The sequence below is a fragment of the Balaenoptera physalus genome (assembly GCF_965194825.1).
Source record: "Balaenoptera physalus genome assembly, chromosome: 9".
NCBI classification, from domain to species: domain Eukaryota; kingdom Metazoa; phylum Chordata; class Mammalia; order Artiodactyla; family Balaenopteridae; genus Balaenoptera; species Balaenoptera physalus.
Window position 1 is genome coordinate 43527699 of NC_138888.1, and position 16374 is coordinate 43544072.

A 16374-nucleotide genomic window follows, 5' to 3' on the forward strand; every position below is an offset into this window, starting at 1 on the left:
AAACTATGGTCATTTAAAGCCTAAGGATTTTTAAAAGAGAAAAGAGAAGGATTATTGCTCAGAGCTTTCTACTTCCTTCACAAAACAATCCTCTCTTTCATCAACCTTTCTGCTGGGAACTGTGCTTCCTAGAGATAATTAACTGGGTTAAAGTCAGGGAAGTGGCAGTATTGCTGTTCAGTGAACTTAAACCAATGACAAATGAACTCATCCAATAAGTGAATTTGATGAGAGGCATAAATTTCACCTTATTGGCTGCAAAGCAGCAGTGTGGGATCATTACCAGGCTTAGTTGACACTCCAGCTCTCGGTATCTCAAGTCCTCAGGACAAATATTTAAGCATCTTGCCCTTTAACCAGGTGTCTTGCTTGAATGCTGAGACCTGACAGGGTCAGACCTGCTCTCTGGCATTAGGCACTACTGGATTAGAAGAGGAAAGTAAACAGATGATGACCAAGCAATTGTGCTTATTGAGCCTCGAAATAAATACCGTGCCACATATTTTAAACTCCCTGTGTTTATGTGCACCTACATTAACATTTCTTAACCAAATAAAAAGGGAGGGGGGAGTGTCTCTGTTTGAAGGAAAAGTACATTCACCTGCTGACTCTCTGCACCTGGATCACAGACAGGCATTTCCTTATCTTAAGATTTGGGTCAATGAGGGAGAAGCAGTGACCAGTAAAGGCAAACTCAGAGTCATAGAATTTTCCATCTAGAAAGTTCCTGGGATCCCCAATCTAATCCAGCCTTCTCACGTCATAAAGGTAACAAATGAGGTCTGCAGATTTTTTTAACTGCTTGTCTAAGGTAGTTCTATCTCTAGTTAGTGAGAAAACTAGAATGAGAACTCTAGTCTCTTGATGCCTTTCAAAATACCAAAGGTCAAAAACAAAAGTTTCGGCCTTCCCTGGTGGCGCAGTGGTTAAGAATCCGCCTGCCAATGCAGGGGATACGGGTTTGAACCCTGGTCCTGGAGGATCCCACATGCCATGGAGCAACTAAGCCCGTGCGCCACAACTACTGAATCCCGCGTGCCTAGAGCCTGTGCTCCGCAACAAAAGAAGCCACCGCAATGAGAAGCCCACGCACCGCAACAAAGAGCGACCCCCGCTCGCTGCAACTACAGAAAGCCTGCGCGCAGCAACGAAGACCCAACGCAGCCAAAAATAAATAAGTAAAATTTTTTTAAAAGTTTCTTTGTGTTACTCAAGTCAGACAAATCTATAGCACTCTTTTCAGTGCCCTCTGAATAGGTAAGCATGAAAATAGACATCATAATTAAAAGCACGTAGAATGAGAATTGCAGTAATGTGGCAAAACAAAAACACGTATTTCTTCTGTATAGGTTTCCACAAAGACACTGATGCCTGGCTAGTTTGTAGGGTTTGTATGAATAATTCTCATATGCTGCATTCACCTTGATAGTCTTATAATGTTCTAAGTATCATCTGCCTTCTATGGCACATACAAAACTACTTTTCCCCTAAAAGGACTTCTTTTTAATATGGGGAGACAAAGGGGCCATATGATCTCAAACTCTTTTTGTTAAGAAAGAGTAATTTCTTTACTTTTACTCTGCAACAGCATAATTAGAATTTTCAAAAATAAAAAATTAATTATAGACTCTGATTTTTGGGGGGGCTACTTTCCTAAAAAGAAATATCCAGAGGCATATACCCATCTCAGTATACAGAGCAAACAGGTAGCTAGTGCAACTACCCGACTTCATAACCATCACTTTACGTTTTGATTATTTAAATCAAGTTTAACAAGCCCACACTTGCCCCTCACCCTATCTCACAAAATAAAATTGCAGTAACTTGAGTGTAGAATGAGTAATTACCTGAAGGTGCTGAATTTTGCTATGACTGACGTAGAGCTTCTTGGTGGTGGAAGGAATACCTGACGGCACCTCCGTTAGCCTGTAGCATTGCACCGACTGCTCTGAATCACAGCTGCATCTTCCAGGACAGTTAGGATCGAAACCATAGCTAAGAGAGAGCAAAACAAAGAAAGCATAAAGCAGACACATCTTCCAAAACAGGGCCTTTCAGGTCGCAGGCGAGTGTTTAGGTGATGTCTCACTCTTTATACCGGGAAATCTGATTATAGAATCTTATGAATGTGTACTCTGTCAATGTAAGAAGACAGGAAAGAAAAAATTCTCAATTTGCCTGGGTTAAAATGTTAGCAACCATTACAAAGAGGAAGGCGCTTAAACATTGATAAGCTGCCTTAATATTTGTAGGTGAGCAAAACCCTATGTTATTTATGGCTTGGAAGGCTAATCTGCAAACACCTCTATTATCTGTAGTTTCCTTGTTTTGTTAAATGTGACACTAGGGAATTAGTGGGAAAAGACAAAGGGCTGTTTTATAGTGGGCTATAAAACCTTTGAATTTTCTGTGACCCTATATTAAAACCATTTTTGTGGAACTGCAACGGGCAGGTGTTTTCTTCTCACATTAACTAGTATGGGAAAATAGGCAGGTTTTCTATTTATTATTGTTGTTTCAGTAACATTTTATTGCTAGTGAAACAATGGGGGTACAATGGAGAGATATTTAGAGCCACAGATAACTTGTTCAATTCATCTGTCACTTGATCACTCAAATATCATATATAGAAAATATTTTGTCATTCAAAAATATTGTTGACTCAAATGAGAATAAAACATAAAACTAGGTCTATTATCTTTATTTATTTGTAATAATGGAAGAAAAGGATTCTAGTTTCTTCAGAGGAACTTGGCTGTGAGTTCCTACCAGCGAGGGAAGGTTTCCCTTGTCCTGGGTGCCCCTTTGTTGTGGCTTTTTGTCTTGCTGTGATCATCCCTGCTGAAGGAATTTAAAAGCAGTTTAAGCAAAAGATTATATAGAGAAGCTCTTTCCCCCTAAATGGAAGACCTAAATTTCCCCATGCTGGTTGGCCTCAGCAGATTGCTCTAGAGAAACCCTTTCTAATATTGAAAAGCTTCTCAGATCTCCTCTTCAACCTTACCTCTCTTTGCTACAATATTCATTTTGAAGGCAAAAGTTTCTTTACTTTAAGAATCAATTCATTCTATGTCCAGAGTAAGGACTTTTGTGTGCTTTTCCCAAAAGACTTGTCTACTCCTCTTTTCTGATTGTTTGCCTTCTGTTTTCTTTTACTATCAGAGACAAGAAGTGATAAGAGATTTCTTTTCTGTCAATATTCTGATTTTCAAGAAGCTTTATTATTTATTTCTTTTGTCCATTAATAGAATTATTTTTTAGTTTTTAGAATTTTCAAATAACAAAGTAATGCTCAATAAAAGAAAATTTGGAAAAAGGAGCAAGGACGGAAAAAAAAACTTTAGTCCTGTCTCCAAATCAAACCTTTTCTCCAAATCAAACAATTTTTTTCTCTACCTAGGCTTTGTAACGGCAAAGAGAAATACTCATTGAACACTTATTTTCTGTGTTGCTAAGAAGGTAAGTTCATATTTAGTTACTCGAAATGAAATGCCTATAAAATCCTATCCTTTCATCTACCATTAATGACAGCTAATTTTTCTGTTATGCAGCATAGCGATGAATTTCACTTTCTGTCCTCTGTTGGTAGCCATGGGATTCCCTTGTCTTTGATTAATCCTTGAAATTATACTGTATAACATATTTTTCTTCTTTTCCATGGTATTTCTATAGCTTTCCTGCAATTTTGGCATTATCTCTAATATATTTCTCCTTTACAATGTGAATAGTTTTTTCAGGTTTCTTCCCTCCTATAACCCAGTAGTTATAATACTTTCTTCCCTCCTGTAACCCAGTGGTTCTTAATCAGGGGCAATTTGGCAACGTCTGGAAACATTTTTGATGACAATAAAAGGGTGGCGGTGGGTTGGTAGGCAGTGCTACTGACATCTAGAAGGTAATGGCCAGGATGCTACTGAACACCCTACAACACACAGGACGGCCCGCACAACAAAGAATCATGCAGTCCAAAATCAGTAGTGTCATTGTTAAGAATCCCTGCAATAAACACAAATGTGTGCTTCTGTGCAATAGATATTGGCCTTCCTTGGTGTATTAAAAGCAAAGGGCAACTGAATTCCAGAGAAGAAACTGACTAACCCAAGTTCTCCCTGACTTTAGATTGGCTTGCGATTCTTATTATAAAACTGATCAACCAAGAGCTAAACGGAAGACTTTAATTTATTAAAATCTCTTTCTGAGGCAAAATAAAAGACATTTTAAAGAATAAAAAAATAGTGAATATGATTTTTTTAACTTGTTTGCTTCTTCTTCTTTGCAAAAACAGCATAAGTTTAAAGTAAAAGAAAAAATAAAATTTTCTACTACTTAACCTCTCTACACCTCAGTGTTTTCTTCTGTAGAATGAAGATTAAATGGGGGAAGTAATTTCAATTTTACAGAAGAAAGAGAGGAAATGTACTAAGACATGTCAAGTCCATAGGCAAAAATAGGGTCTCAGTAAATAATAGTTGTGGGAATTCCCTGATGGTCCAGTGGTTAGGACTCTGCGCTTCCACTGCGGGGGGCACGGGTTCCATCCCTGGCTGGGGAACTAAGATCCTGGAAGCCGGGCGGTGTGGCAAAAAAAAAAAGATGGTTGTATCAGTTTGGGTTTGGGTTATTAGTTGCAAGCAATGGAAACAAATTTCTGGCCGACTTAAGAAGAAAAGGAATAATTGAAAGAAAATTGGGTAGCACACAGAATTGTAGGAGAACCTGGAGAACCAGATTTGGAAATGGACAAGAATAAAGGAAAGCTGTATAGCCAGAATCACACACTTCAGTGAGTGTCACCGCACAACATGGATGCCCTGGCCTCCACCATAGAACTGGAAATTGGATACCGTTGTCGGCACTGTTGGCTACTGAAAAAGGATGCAGCTACCCCCACCCCATCTCTACTCCCTACCAACAAGAATTCTTTCAATCCCTGCCTCACTATCTCCACGTTAAAAATTTTAGGTGGATGATTTTGGTCAGGTGAACCTAGGTCATATACCTGCGCTCTAGCTGTCACAGAGCTGGGCAAGTGATTATATTATGTTTTCAGTTCATTATGGGAGGAGGACACTATTTCCGATATTCCAGTCACATAAGGGAAGGAATTCCCTAAACAAAGGAAAGGGGTTCAGATATGGACAGTCCCCCATTGTAGTGACAAATGTCCACTATAGAAATCTTTTCACCCTCACTCCTGCTCATCATGACCACAAAAGCCAAATGAGATTTGAGCGAGTTGCAACCAAGGACCAAACAAATTATATTTCTAACAATGGTTGTGACATGGCTTTTTGTGTAATTGTTTCACTATACTTTTCTGACTTGTTCATTTAGAAGACTATAAAAATTCTAATGCGATCATTTAAAATATTTTTATACTTTTAAATAAACATGCAAAGAAAAGATAATTAATGTTAAATGGTGTTCAGAATGCAATTGTTTTGGGCCCCTTTTAGAACTAATGTGGAAGAAATATAATAAATGACAGAGGCCGATGAGGGGGAGTCTGTTTGATCTGTAAGGTCTGATAATCGGAGAAGTAAACAGTAACTTGACAGTGGATGAAAGAGGAACAATCAATGATCAGTAAACTCTGATAGCGTGGTTGATAAATGGTGGTTTTAGATAGTGCTGACCCAAACCTGGAGCTGTGGGAAAGGGTAAATGAAGAATGTAGCTCAGGTAACAGTGGAAAAGCAGTTATAGGCAGTCTGAGAGTGTTAGGGAATAAAAATATAGTAATAGGGATTTAAAAATTTTTAAATTTTAGTTTATTTACAATGTTGTGTTAATTTCTGCTGTACAGCAAAGTGATTCAGTTATACCTATATATATATTATTTTTCAGATCCTTTTCCATTATGGTTTATCACAGGATATTGAATATAGTTCCCTATGCTATACAGTAGGACCTTGTTGTTTATCCATCCCATACATGATAGTTTGCATCTGCTAATCCCAAACTCCCAATTCTTCCCTCCCCCACCCCCCTTCCCCCTTGTCAACCACAGGTCTGTTCTCTATGTCTGTGAGTCTGTTTCTGTTTCGTAGATATGTTCATTTGGATCACTTTTTTTAGATTCCACATATAAGTGATATTATATGATATTTGTCTTTCTCTGTCTGACTTAGTATGATAATCTCTAGATCCACCCATGTTGCTGTAAAATGGCATGATTTCATTCTTTTTTATGGCTAAGTAGTATTCCATTGTATATATATACCACATCTTCTTTATCCATTTATCTGTCAATGGACATTTAGGTTGTTTCTGTGTCTTGGCTATTGTAAATAGTGCTGCTATGAACATAGGGGTGCAAGTATCTTTTCAAATTATAGTTTTGTCTGGATATATGCCCAGGAATGGGACTGCTGGATCATATGGCAACTCTAGTTTTAGTTTTTTGAGGAACCTCCATACTGTCCATACTGTTTTCCATAGTGACTGCACCAATTTACATTCCCACCAACAGTGTAAGAGGGTTCCCTTTTCTCCACACCCTCTCCATCATTTATTATTTGTAGACTTTTTAATTATGGCCATCCTGACTGGTGTGAGGTGGTACCTCATTGTAGTTTTGATTTGCATTTCTGTAATAATTAGCGATGATGAGCATCTTTTCATGTGGATCTTCTGCCCATTTTTCGATTGGGTTTTTTTTTGTTATTGAATTGTATGAGCTGTTTGTATATTTTGGAGATTAATCCGTTGTCAGTCACATCATTTGCAGATATTTTCTCCCAGTCTGTAGGTTGTCTTTTCATTTTATTTATGGTTTCCTTTGCTGTGCAAAAGTTTGTAAATTTGATTTGATCCCATTTGTTTACTTTTGCTTTTATTTATATTGCCTTGGGAGACTGACCTAAGAAAACATTGCCAAAATTTATGTCAGAGAATGTTTTGCCTATGTTCTCTTCCAGGAGTTTTATGGGGTCATGTCTTATATTTAAGTCTTTAAGCCATTTTGAGTTTATTTTTGTGTATGGTGTGAGGGTGTGTTCTAACTTCATTGATTTACATGCGGCTGTCCAACTTCCCAACACCACTTGCTGAAGAGATTGTCTTTTCCACATTGTATATTCTTGCCTCCTTTGTTGAAAATTAATTGACCATAGACACGTGGGTTTATTTCTGGGCTCTCTGTTCTATTCCATTGATCCATATGTCTGTTTTTGTGCCAATACCATGCTGTTTTGATTATTATAGCTTTGTAATATTGTCTGAAGTCTGGGAGGGTTATGCCTACTGCTGTGTTCTTTTTCCTCAAGATTGCTTTGGCAATTCTGGGTCTTTTATGGTTCCATATAAATTTTAGGATTATTTATTCTAGTTCTGTGAAAAATGTCATGGGAAATTTGATAGGGATTGCATTAAATCTGTAGATTGCTTTGGGTAGTATGACAATTTTAACAATAAGTAATAGGACTTTTTCAAATTGTTTTTTGCTGTGTTTTGTTTTTACGTTTGGGTACACCATACCAAATGTAGTACCTTATAAATTTTAACTATGGAATAGGTAAAATAATTTTTGATCCCTAAATTATACTGGATTTATTAGTTAAATCAACCATCACTGTTAAATGAACCTTTCTCTTTAGGTTGGGAAAAATATTCCTTGGATTTTAAAGGAATATGTATTTTATAGATATTTAACATATATTTTATAGATATTCCTAACTCTTGAGCCAATATAGAAAAATATGTTTAGCTATGCTCTCTGGCAGCAAATTCTAATTCTTTAGAATTTCCTAGGTAGACTGTTGTCATGTCTTAATTTTTAAACTTACCACACAAATATTTTCAGCATTCCTACTATATTCAAGATCCTGTGTTAGGACCCGGGATTCAAAGATAAGCAAGATAACCATTATTATTGCCAAGGAGCTCACAGTCCCAGGGGCTCCAAAATATGTATGATAAATACTATAGCAGGTATTTGCAGGAAACTGAACAGGGATGGAGTCCATAGTTCCAAATGAGAATAAAGGAAGGCCTCTTGGGGCTTCCCTGGTGGCGCAGTGGTTGAGAGTCTGCCTGCCAATGCAGGGGACATGGGTTCGAGCCCTGGTCTGGGAGGATCCCACACGCCGCAGAGCAACTGGGCCCGTGAGCCACAACTACTGAGCCTGCGCATCTGGAGCCTGTGCTCCGCAACAAGAGAGGCCAGGGTAATGGGAGGCCCGCGTACCGCAATGAAGAGTGGCCCCCGCTTGCCGCAACTAGAGAAAGCCCTAGCACAGAAACGAAGACCCAACAGCAATCAATCAATCAATAAATAAATCTAAAAAAAAATTTAAAAAAAAAAAAAAGGAAGGCCTCTTGGAAGAGGTTTCTTAGCTAATCCTACATCACTGCACCAAAATTTTCAAGTTTTAAGAACAAGAGGGCAAACAGTTGTTCCATATGTGTATGCAAGAGAAATAATCAGGAGAATGAAGCTAGTAAATCACCTTGGAATTCTCAAATTTCTTCAGCATGTGTATCACAGAATTTCAGATGGTTAGCAAATACGAATAAATATAAATAATACATATGACTATGATATTCCAAGACTTTCCCCACATTGCTCAAATAAAATGGTAGCGGGTTTTCCCTGGCCCTCTTTATTCATTATGCAATTGTTTCTAGCGACCAATGGTATAATACTTAATACCTTTTCCTTTTCCTTGTAGGATTACCGGAGAGTAAATGAAACGTGTGAAGCTTAGTGCAGGGCCTGGCACACAGTAGCATTCAATAAGTGATAATCTCCCTCTCCAGTCAAAGGAGAGGGAGACTTCTATGCCCATTCACTACAGTGCCTTTGCAATTAACGATGTGCTAATAAATGTTTGAACTCTACACTAACCTCACAGCTAATTACCACTACCCACCAAAGAAATCTTTAGCATCTTCCTTTTTCCCCCAGTTTCCTCAGTCCCCCACTGTATTCTTAGTAATAGCTTATGGTAAAACTCTTAAATTCTTAAAACAAGACTGTCACATTTAAGTTATACAAGAAATTTTTAATCACACAAACATAATTCATGAAACAGTTTTTGGAGGTTTCTGCCAATGCAATTGCAAACAGAAGTATCAAGATTTTATTATCCCTAGGAAAATAAGTCCCACAAGTATTGAGATTACATACTATTCCAAATTCCAAAGTAGACCAAAACAAGGCAGTAAGTGTAGATAGAGCACACTGACAACAGATGGCAGCACTAGAACATCAAACCCTGCCTTTCACTTCCATGTTAGGCTGTGACTTGCAAAAATGCAGAACCCCAGTCAAGGTGGGCAAAAGATAATGTGTACCTAGAGGGTTCCTCATGAGCATTCGAAATAGTCACATAGCACCAAGCAGCAAGCACACAGGGATGCGGAAGTTGCTACATCACATGGTAATGAGAAGGGACAATATGAGATGAAACTGTTCTGAGATACAGGGTGTGACTTGGGAGTTGTAAAAATTGCACACAGAAAAAAAAAAATTGTACACAGAAATGGAGTCAGGCTCTTCAATCCTGAAAATGGGGGTATTCACCAAGGATCAGAGCACTGGATACATATGAACACTTAAAATGCATTTCAGTTGTACCCACACAATATAGCAGGAAGTTGAATGATATATTTTTTTAAAGAAATGAAATTTATTTTCAAATGTTCATATAAACAAAAGAAAGTGGTAATAGAAAATGAGTATTACAGTTAATTTTTTGGATAATAGTTCTTATATATTAATAGATGTGTATATGACTTATAACTGGGAAAAAATTATTTTTTTGAAAAAAACTTTTAGACTGATTTGCCAATTTATTACACTGGTAACTTAAACATGAAGAAATGGATTTCCTCATCCTTCTATACCCCGTGATTAACAGCTAAGACTTGGGAGAAAAAGACACCTAGATTGAAATCTCACCTCAGTGGATCTTTAGCTGTATACCAAGCTTATCAAGATCTTTAAATTCTCTGTGACTCATCTATAAAAACCTGACCACAGCTAACTGACAGGATTTTGTGAGAGTCAAAGAAGTAAAGCAGATAGCACAATGTTTAGCACATAGTATGTATTCAATAACTGAAAGCTATCACTGTGATTCCATATGTACGTGGGCCCCTCAACTCCAACTTTAAATTATTTTTGGACTTTAAATTCCTGAAAATGGGATTGCTAACTATATTATGAATAGAGAAAGTGGCTGGGAACTTGGTAGCTGTAGTAATGATGTTCTTGCAAATACTGCGGATAAAAAAAAAGTTAATTTGGAAGGGAGTAGGGGAAAGATGAAAATCTTAGTTTTATATTATTTCTGGGTAAAACCTGTGTGAATGTGCCTACTTAAGCTCAAGGCAAGGATCTCTGAGTAGTTTTGCTTAGCTAAGTTTGTTGAAGCCAAAGGACTTTATGCTAAACATTCTGCCCTGACCCAGAGAGCAAACTAAAGCTATGATTTCTTATTCCTCATTGGCATAGCATTAGTGAGCGGCCCACAGTGCAGGCTTTGGTGGAGATTAACTGGAAGAGCCTGTCATCTGCCAGTAAAATATTCCCTTAGGCAAGTCTCCTAGGAGAGACAGTTTCTACTCTATCAGACTGGTTTCTCCTTCTGTTTTCAAGACTGGGCTACTCTTGAAGTGGAAGGGGGTTGAGAGTGAGTATTCAAATTAAAGTTGCAGCTATAAGGGTTAGACTCAGTAGCCTATGAGTTCTGCTAACATGAGGGTCATGCCTCATTCATTTTTGTGCCCCCGATGCCTCAACAGGGTTCTGCATTCAATATAATTATGAATATATGAATCCTCATAATTTTGTTTTACCTAATTGTCACGTGTAGGAACACTACACCAGTTTTTAAAATAAGTACACCTTTTTAGGTAGTTGCTTTGGAAATGTATGACCTGTGGTGTGAATAATAAGGCATACCAAGTGTCAAGCACTGGAGCTAAGCATTTTACCTTACTACTGAGTGAAGTAAATTTTGGGAACTGAGGCTTCGACATTAAAGAATACAACTAAGATGGCACAGCTAATAGGTGATAGAGTTTAAAACTTGAACCCAAGGCTGCCTGACTTTTAATCACAAGAGAAAAGGCCTCGTATTAATTCAGCAAAACTTGGTGAGTCGCTGCCCTTCAACTTGCAGTTCTAGGCAGGTTCCACCCGGAATTTAAGGCCTGGTTTACCAAGAAGAACGAGTGTGCCCACACACCCCACGCACCTCACCCTAAACAAGAACTGGACTGGAAAAGATAAAACGTGGCCACTGCGCAGGCTCAAATGTCCCTTCCTCACTCTTCCTTCCCTGCCCCGGGACGTCACCGCGGCAACTTTCCCAGACGACTCTAGAACGGCTCCCGCCCACTATGAACTCAAACGGGTGGAAGCTGTTTCTCTCTGCGACGTGGACACCCTTCTCTTCCTCGGGCCTTTCCAACTTGTAAGCCAACACCACGCGCCTCGGTTTCCCGGGGATTCAAGCAGGGGTTTGCCAGATGTCAATATGGCCGCTGACAGGCGGTCCCAAGCAGAGGCTTTTCATAGGCCAAGGTCGCATCCCAGCCCCGCCCATTTCATCCCTCCTGGCTGCGTCCGCCGAGGCCTTCGATACGCATGCGCGGCGAGGGCGGGCCGAGAGGTGGGACGGCCCGCGTCTTCCGTGTGCCGCCACCGCCGCCGCCTCAGCTTCGCCGCTCCTGCCCCTCCGGGGCTGCGTAGCCGGCGTTAGCCGCGCGGGGGTTAAGAGAGGGGACCGACGGAGCGTGCGTGCGCAGGGGTTCCCGCAGTTCCAGCAGTTCCTCTCGCGGGTGGACTGCGAGGTCAGCAGCAGTCAGGGGAGGCCCCAGACGGCGCCATGTCGGCGGGCGGCCCATGCCCGGCAGGAGCCGGCGGGGGCCCAGGAGGCGCCTCATGCGCCGTGGGGGTCTCCCCCGGCGGGGTATCCATGTTCCGGTGGCTGGAGGTGCTGGAGAAGGAGTTCGACAAGGCCTTCGTGGATGTGGATCTGCTCCTGGGCGAGATCGATCCGGACCAGGCGGACATCACTTATGAGGGGAGACAGAAGATGACCAGCCTGAGCTCCTGCTTTGCGCAGCTTTGCCACAAAGCCCAGACTGTGTCCCAAATCAACCACAAGCTAGAGGTGAGCTGTGGGCGCTGGAGGGGGTGGCGTTCAACTCCAGTCATCAGACCTCATTTAACGCACCCGTGAAACGACCCTAGAAAACTGCCAACCGGGGCACCTGGGCTTCCTACATGACGGGGGAGTGCGCGCGCGCGCAGGAAAGGAGTGAGGTGAGATTAGAGCAGAAAAAGGTGTGTGGATTGACGTGTGGGTCTCCCGGGATCCTGTCGTCCACCTTCCTTGTATCTCTATGAGGAGGAAGCAGGAACTAATTACTCCAGCCTACTTGTGCCTGTTACGTTAACAGATCTCAGACTTAACTGAGGCGCAGAGAGTCTGTCATAAGAATACTTTAGCTCACCTTTTAACATTTGAGTTTTTAGATCTACTTTCACATTGATAAACTAGGTTTGTATATCACCAGACAGACACAGTCCTGATTATTTTTAACTATTTCAGATCAGTTTCTGTTGTTGCACACAGACGTACTGTTCCTTGTCTGCACGAACTATTTAGGGGAATTTGATCAAAGCTCTTAAGAAAAGTTAGTGGGATAAGCAAGACGGTATCAATGTCTGTTTCAGTTTACAGTTAGTTGGTCCTTAAGTTACAGGCACATCCCTCCAGAGCGCCCTACAATTATTCAGCTGACTTCTAACATTGAGGTTTTGTCTGTACTTTACTATCTTTCGCAAAGTCTGGGTTTATTTTTGAGAATGTGTGAAGGATGATCATTTGCTTTAGTCTCTAATCTTGGTTGTGGGTGTGAGTGCAGTGGTGGTGCTTCCAAAAAAAAACCCCCCAAACCTACCATTTTTGCAGAAAATTAAGTTTTTACAATATTTAGAAATCATGATAGATTACCATTATTACATAAAGATCATTTTCTAACTAGATAATTTAAATAAGAGAATGGGTCTTTCATTTTAAAGTAGGTAAAAATAGGATAATAAATGATGTGCACAGCTCTTTGAACATTAGATTTTGTGAGAAATCGTTACTATCAGTTGTGGTGATTGAGAATGCCCACTGGATCCAAATCAGTATGAATATCAGAAATGCATCCTCTCCTTGCTTAGTGGTTAGCATTCTTTCTCTTTCCTGTCAGTCGTGAAAAAGGTGGTATAATTTAGCTTTGATTAGCATAGAATTGCATATGGGAGATTTTGTGACTCTTGTTCACGGAAAGGACTGTTAATTTCTTTCATCCTTTCTGAAAAGGTTGGAAGTGTTGATATGAAGCTAATCACTTAATCTAGGTATATGAAAATGTCTCTTGAATTCTTGCTTCAGTGGTAGTTTCTAGAAGATGGTTATTTATTCATGTAGTGAAATTGCATTTGATGGTCTTTAGAAATAGTACTTCAGCTTTAAATAACAGCAAGAGTAGCTTTTGCTACTCTACAACTGAGAGTATTTACTGAGATAAACAGATTTTAAAAAGTGAAACAATATCTAATTCATTTTTTAAATGACTTAAGGAAACTTTAAAGTGCTATTTGGATGTAATTACGTATTTTGATTCTATGTCCTGGCTTAGAAGGTGGCATTATTTCTCAAAATAAGAAATGCTAGTCTATCACAATGTGAGCATGATTTTTCAACATGCTTGAAGCCTTTGATTTAAAGATCTTAGGAAATGGGGATTGTTTGTGTGTTTTTTCAGTTACAGTTGACTTCTCTGTCTGTGGGGTTATTCTTTCTATATTTAGCAGTTTCTACAGTTTTCATGGACTCTGTTGTGTATTGCTGAGGAGAGAGGTTCATTGTCAGTAGTGCTTTTCGAAGTAGATCTGCCATTGTATCATCTGCAGAATTTCAGAGGTTGCCCTGTGTACTGTTAGCAATCTTTTGAGATCTTGAAATTTTAGAAAAGATTTCCATACTTTCTTGCCCTGTTTTATTTCTTAGCAAGTGAATTGAATTAGCTCTATTGTTTTAAGGATATGGACATTAAGACATAATATTTGAGGTCACTTACAGTTTGATATAGCAGATGTACACCAAAGTTCGGTGGTTTTAGAGATTAATACCTTAAACCATATTACCATAATAAAATATTTTTATAATCAAGAGAGGTACCTCCAGTATGAGTAACTTATGATATATTTAAATTGGTCTTGAGTATCCTTCCAGATTGCCCTTCTTCTGCTCAGTCATTGTCTTTAGGTAGTTAATTTAATATTAATATAGTAGTTAGGAAAACAATTTTGCTACAAAAAAAGAGGTTACATTAAAAAATTAAATATAAGTGACATCTATGTGACTGCTTTTTCCCATAAATTATATTTGGGGAGAGGGATATCTATAAGGGGAAGGGGAGGGCAGAGAATTCAGAATATTTTGAGGTAGTGCATTTCAAATTACTCACGTCTCTTTTATACTTCCCACCTGCTTGAGAATCCCTGCTATGGTGAGCCACTTGGTGATAGCTGTGCTGGAGTCACAGGTACTGATTGGGATAGTAGTAGTAGTAATAGTCATAGTAGCAGGAGTAGGTGTGTTGGAGTAGAACAAAGGATGAGAACCAGTGCTTTAGAAAAACTCACCTCTCTGCCTTGAAGTACGGTTTTCTGCCTGTTCACCCCTTCTTTAAAATAACAGCAAAACAATATATCTTCTGTCATGTCCTCCTTTCCCTCAGCAATTGCTGAATAAGTATCTTTTTTTAAAGTGATTTACTGTTCACAGCCATCTAGAGCCACATTGAAAATGACCTAATGATATACTACCCTTTTACTGCTTTAAAGCTATTCTGTTTTTGGTGTTTTTTTTTTTTTTTTAGTGTATCAGTTTTATTGCAATTTGTTTAACATTGGCTGTTAACCGCTCATTGAACAGTTTCAGTGCCATAAAATGGTAGGTTTCATAAATAGTATTCCCCCCCATAATCTGCCCCCATTCTCACCTGTCCGTCCTTGCTCTTCTTTTTTTTTTTTCTTGGCCACTCGGTTTGTGGGATATTAGTTCCCCGAACAGGGATCGATCGAACCTGGGCCCCTGGCAGTAAGAGCTCCTAATCCTAACCACTGAACCGCCAGGGAATTCCCCATCCTTGCTCTTTTCAATAATTACTACATTGATTTCCCTTTGCCCTTCTACTTACTTACTTATACCAAGGCTATTCATATTTAGTTTCTAGTGCCATGTTCCATACTTGGATGAACTGGGCAGCATTCTAGGCTAGTATAGGAAAGCTGTTCTGTTTTTAAACAAGCGATGAGGCTGTTTTGCAGCATTGAACTTGAAGTCTAATATTGCTCCAGTATATATTTATCGAGTGCTAATTATGCACCATATGCTGTGTTGGACACTTGGGATACAATGGAGAGCAAAAACGGACATAATCATCACTGTTACGGAACTTGGATTTTATTGGAATTTGTTGAAATAATTATCATGTAAATGTGAAATTCCAACTTTGAGGTACATAGAGTAATGAGAACCTATTCTGGGGAATCAAGAAAGGCTTCTTTGAGGAAGTGACTATTGAGTTAAGACATAAAGGATGAGTAGGAATTAATTAGGCCAAGAGAAATAGGAGTATCGTTCAACATTCTGGTAGAGAGAACAGGACGTAGAAAGCACCTGTGATGGGCGAGTGTTAATGCATTTGAAGAACTGAGAGTTGGTATGTGTTATAAGAGCATAGGGCAAAAGTAGTGAGATGCAAAATAAGTTTGAACAGGTAGGTAAGGACAATATCTACATGATTTTCCAGACCATGTAGTAGATTTGAGGGCTTTATCATAACAATGGGAAATGTTTTAAATTAGGTGGTAACCTCAGATAGGAGATTAGAATAATTTACTCTGGCTATGATAAGGAGAGAGTTTGGGGAAATAACAAGAATAAATGCAGAAAACCATTTAGGGGGCTCTTAATTCTGATCCATGTGAGATGATGGGAGTAGGATAGCAGAGGTGGAGGAAACTGTTCAGAACAAGAGAGATTTGAGAAGTAAAAATAAAGTCTAGGGATGGGTTGGAACAGAGGGATGAGGGAATTCAGGATGACTCCAAGGTGCCAGTTGGCTGGATATTATATATTGCTAGCAATAAGTATGTTGCTAACTGTTGATCAATTACTATGGGCCAGGCTCTGTGCTAGGTCTTTTATATATATCGATTCACCCAATTCACAAAATAGTCCTGTGGGGTAGGTTTAGTATTGTTACTCCCATTTTACAGGGATTAAGTAAGGGTCCCAAGACTACAGAACTAGAGAAACCAAGCTCTCCAAAAACACATTTATGTCTGGTTGGGGA

At 39.3% G+C, this 16374-nt stretch overlaps 2 protein-coding genes across 3 annotated transcripts in view; one reads left to right on the forward strand and one right to left on the reverse strand.

Moving 5' to 3' along the window:
* Window positions 1-11519, reverse strand: part of LOC309667083 (nephrocan-like) — a 28887-nt gene extending 17368 nt beyond the window's left edge. The window contains exon 1 of the mRNA XM_082475309.1: window positions 1848-11519. Within this exon, the coding sequence (XP_082331435.1) occupies window positions 1848-2036 (189 nt within the window). The 5' untranslated portion in view covers window positions 2037-11519. The remainder of the gene's footprint in view (window positions 1-1847) is intronic.
* Window positions 11520-11640: 121 nt separating this feature from the next.
* Window positions 11641-16374, forward strand: part of GOPC (golgi associated PDZ and coiled-coil motif containing) — a 35806-nt gene continuing 31072 nt past the window's right edge. Inside the window, exon 1 of one of the 2 annotated variants that reach the window (XM_082475329.1) lies at window positions 11641-12125. In XM_082475329.1, the coding sequence (XP_082331455.1) occupies window positions 11838-12125 (288 nt within the window). In that variant the 5' untranslated portion in view covers window positions 11641-11837. The remainder of the gene's footprint in view (window positions 12126-16374) is intronic. The other variant, XM_082475330.1, reaches the window with a different exon arrangement.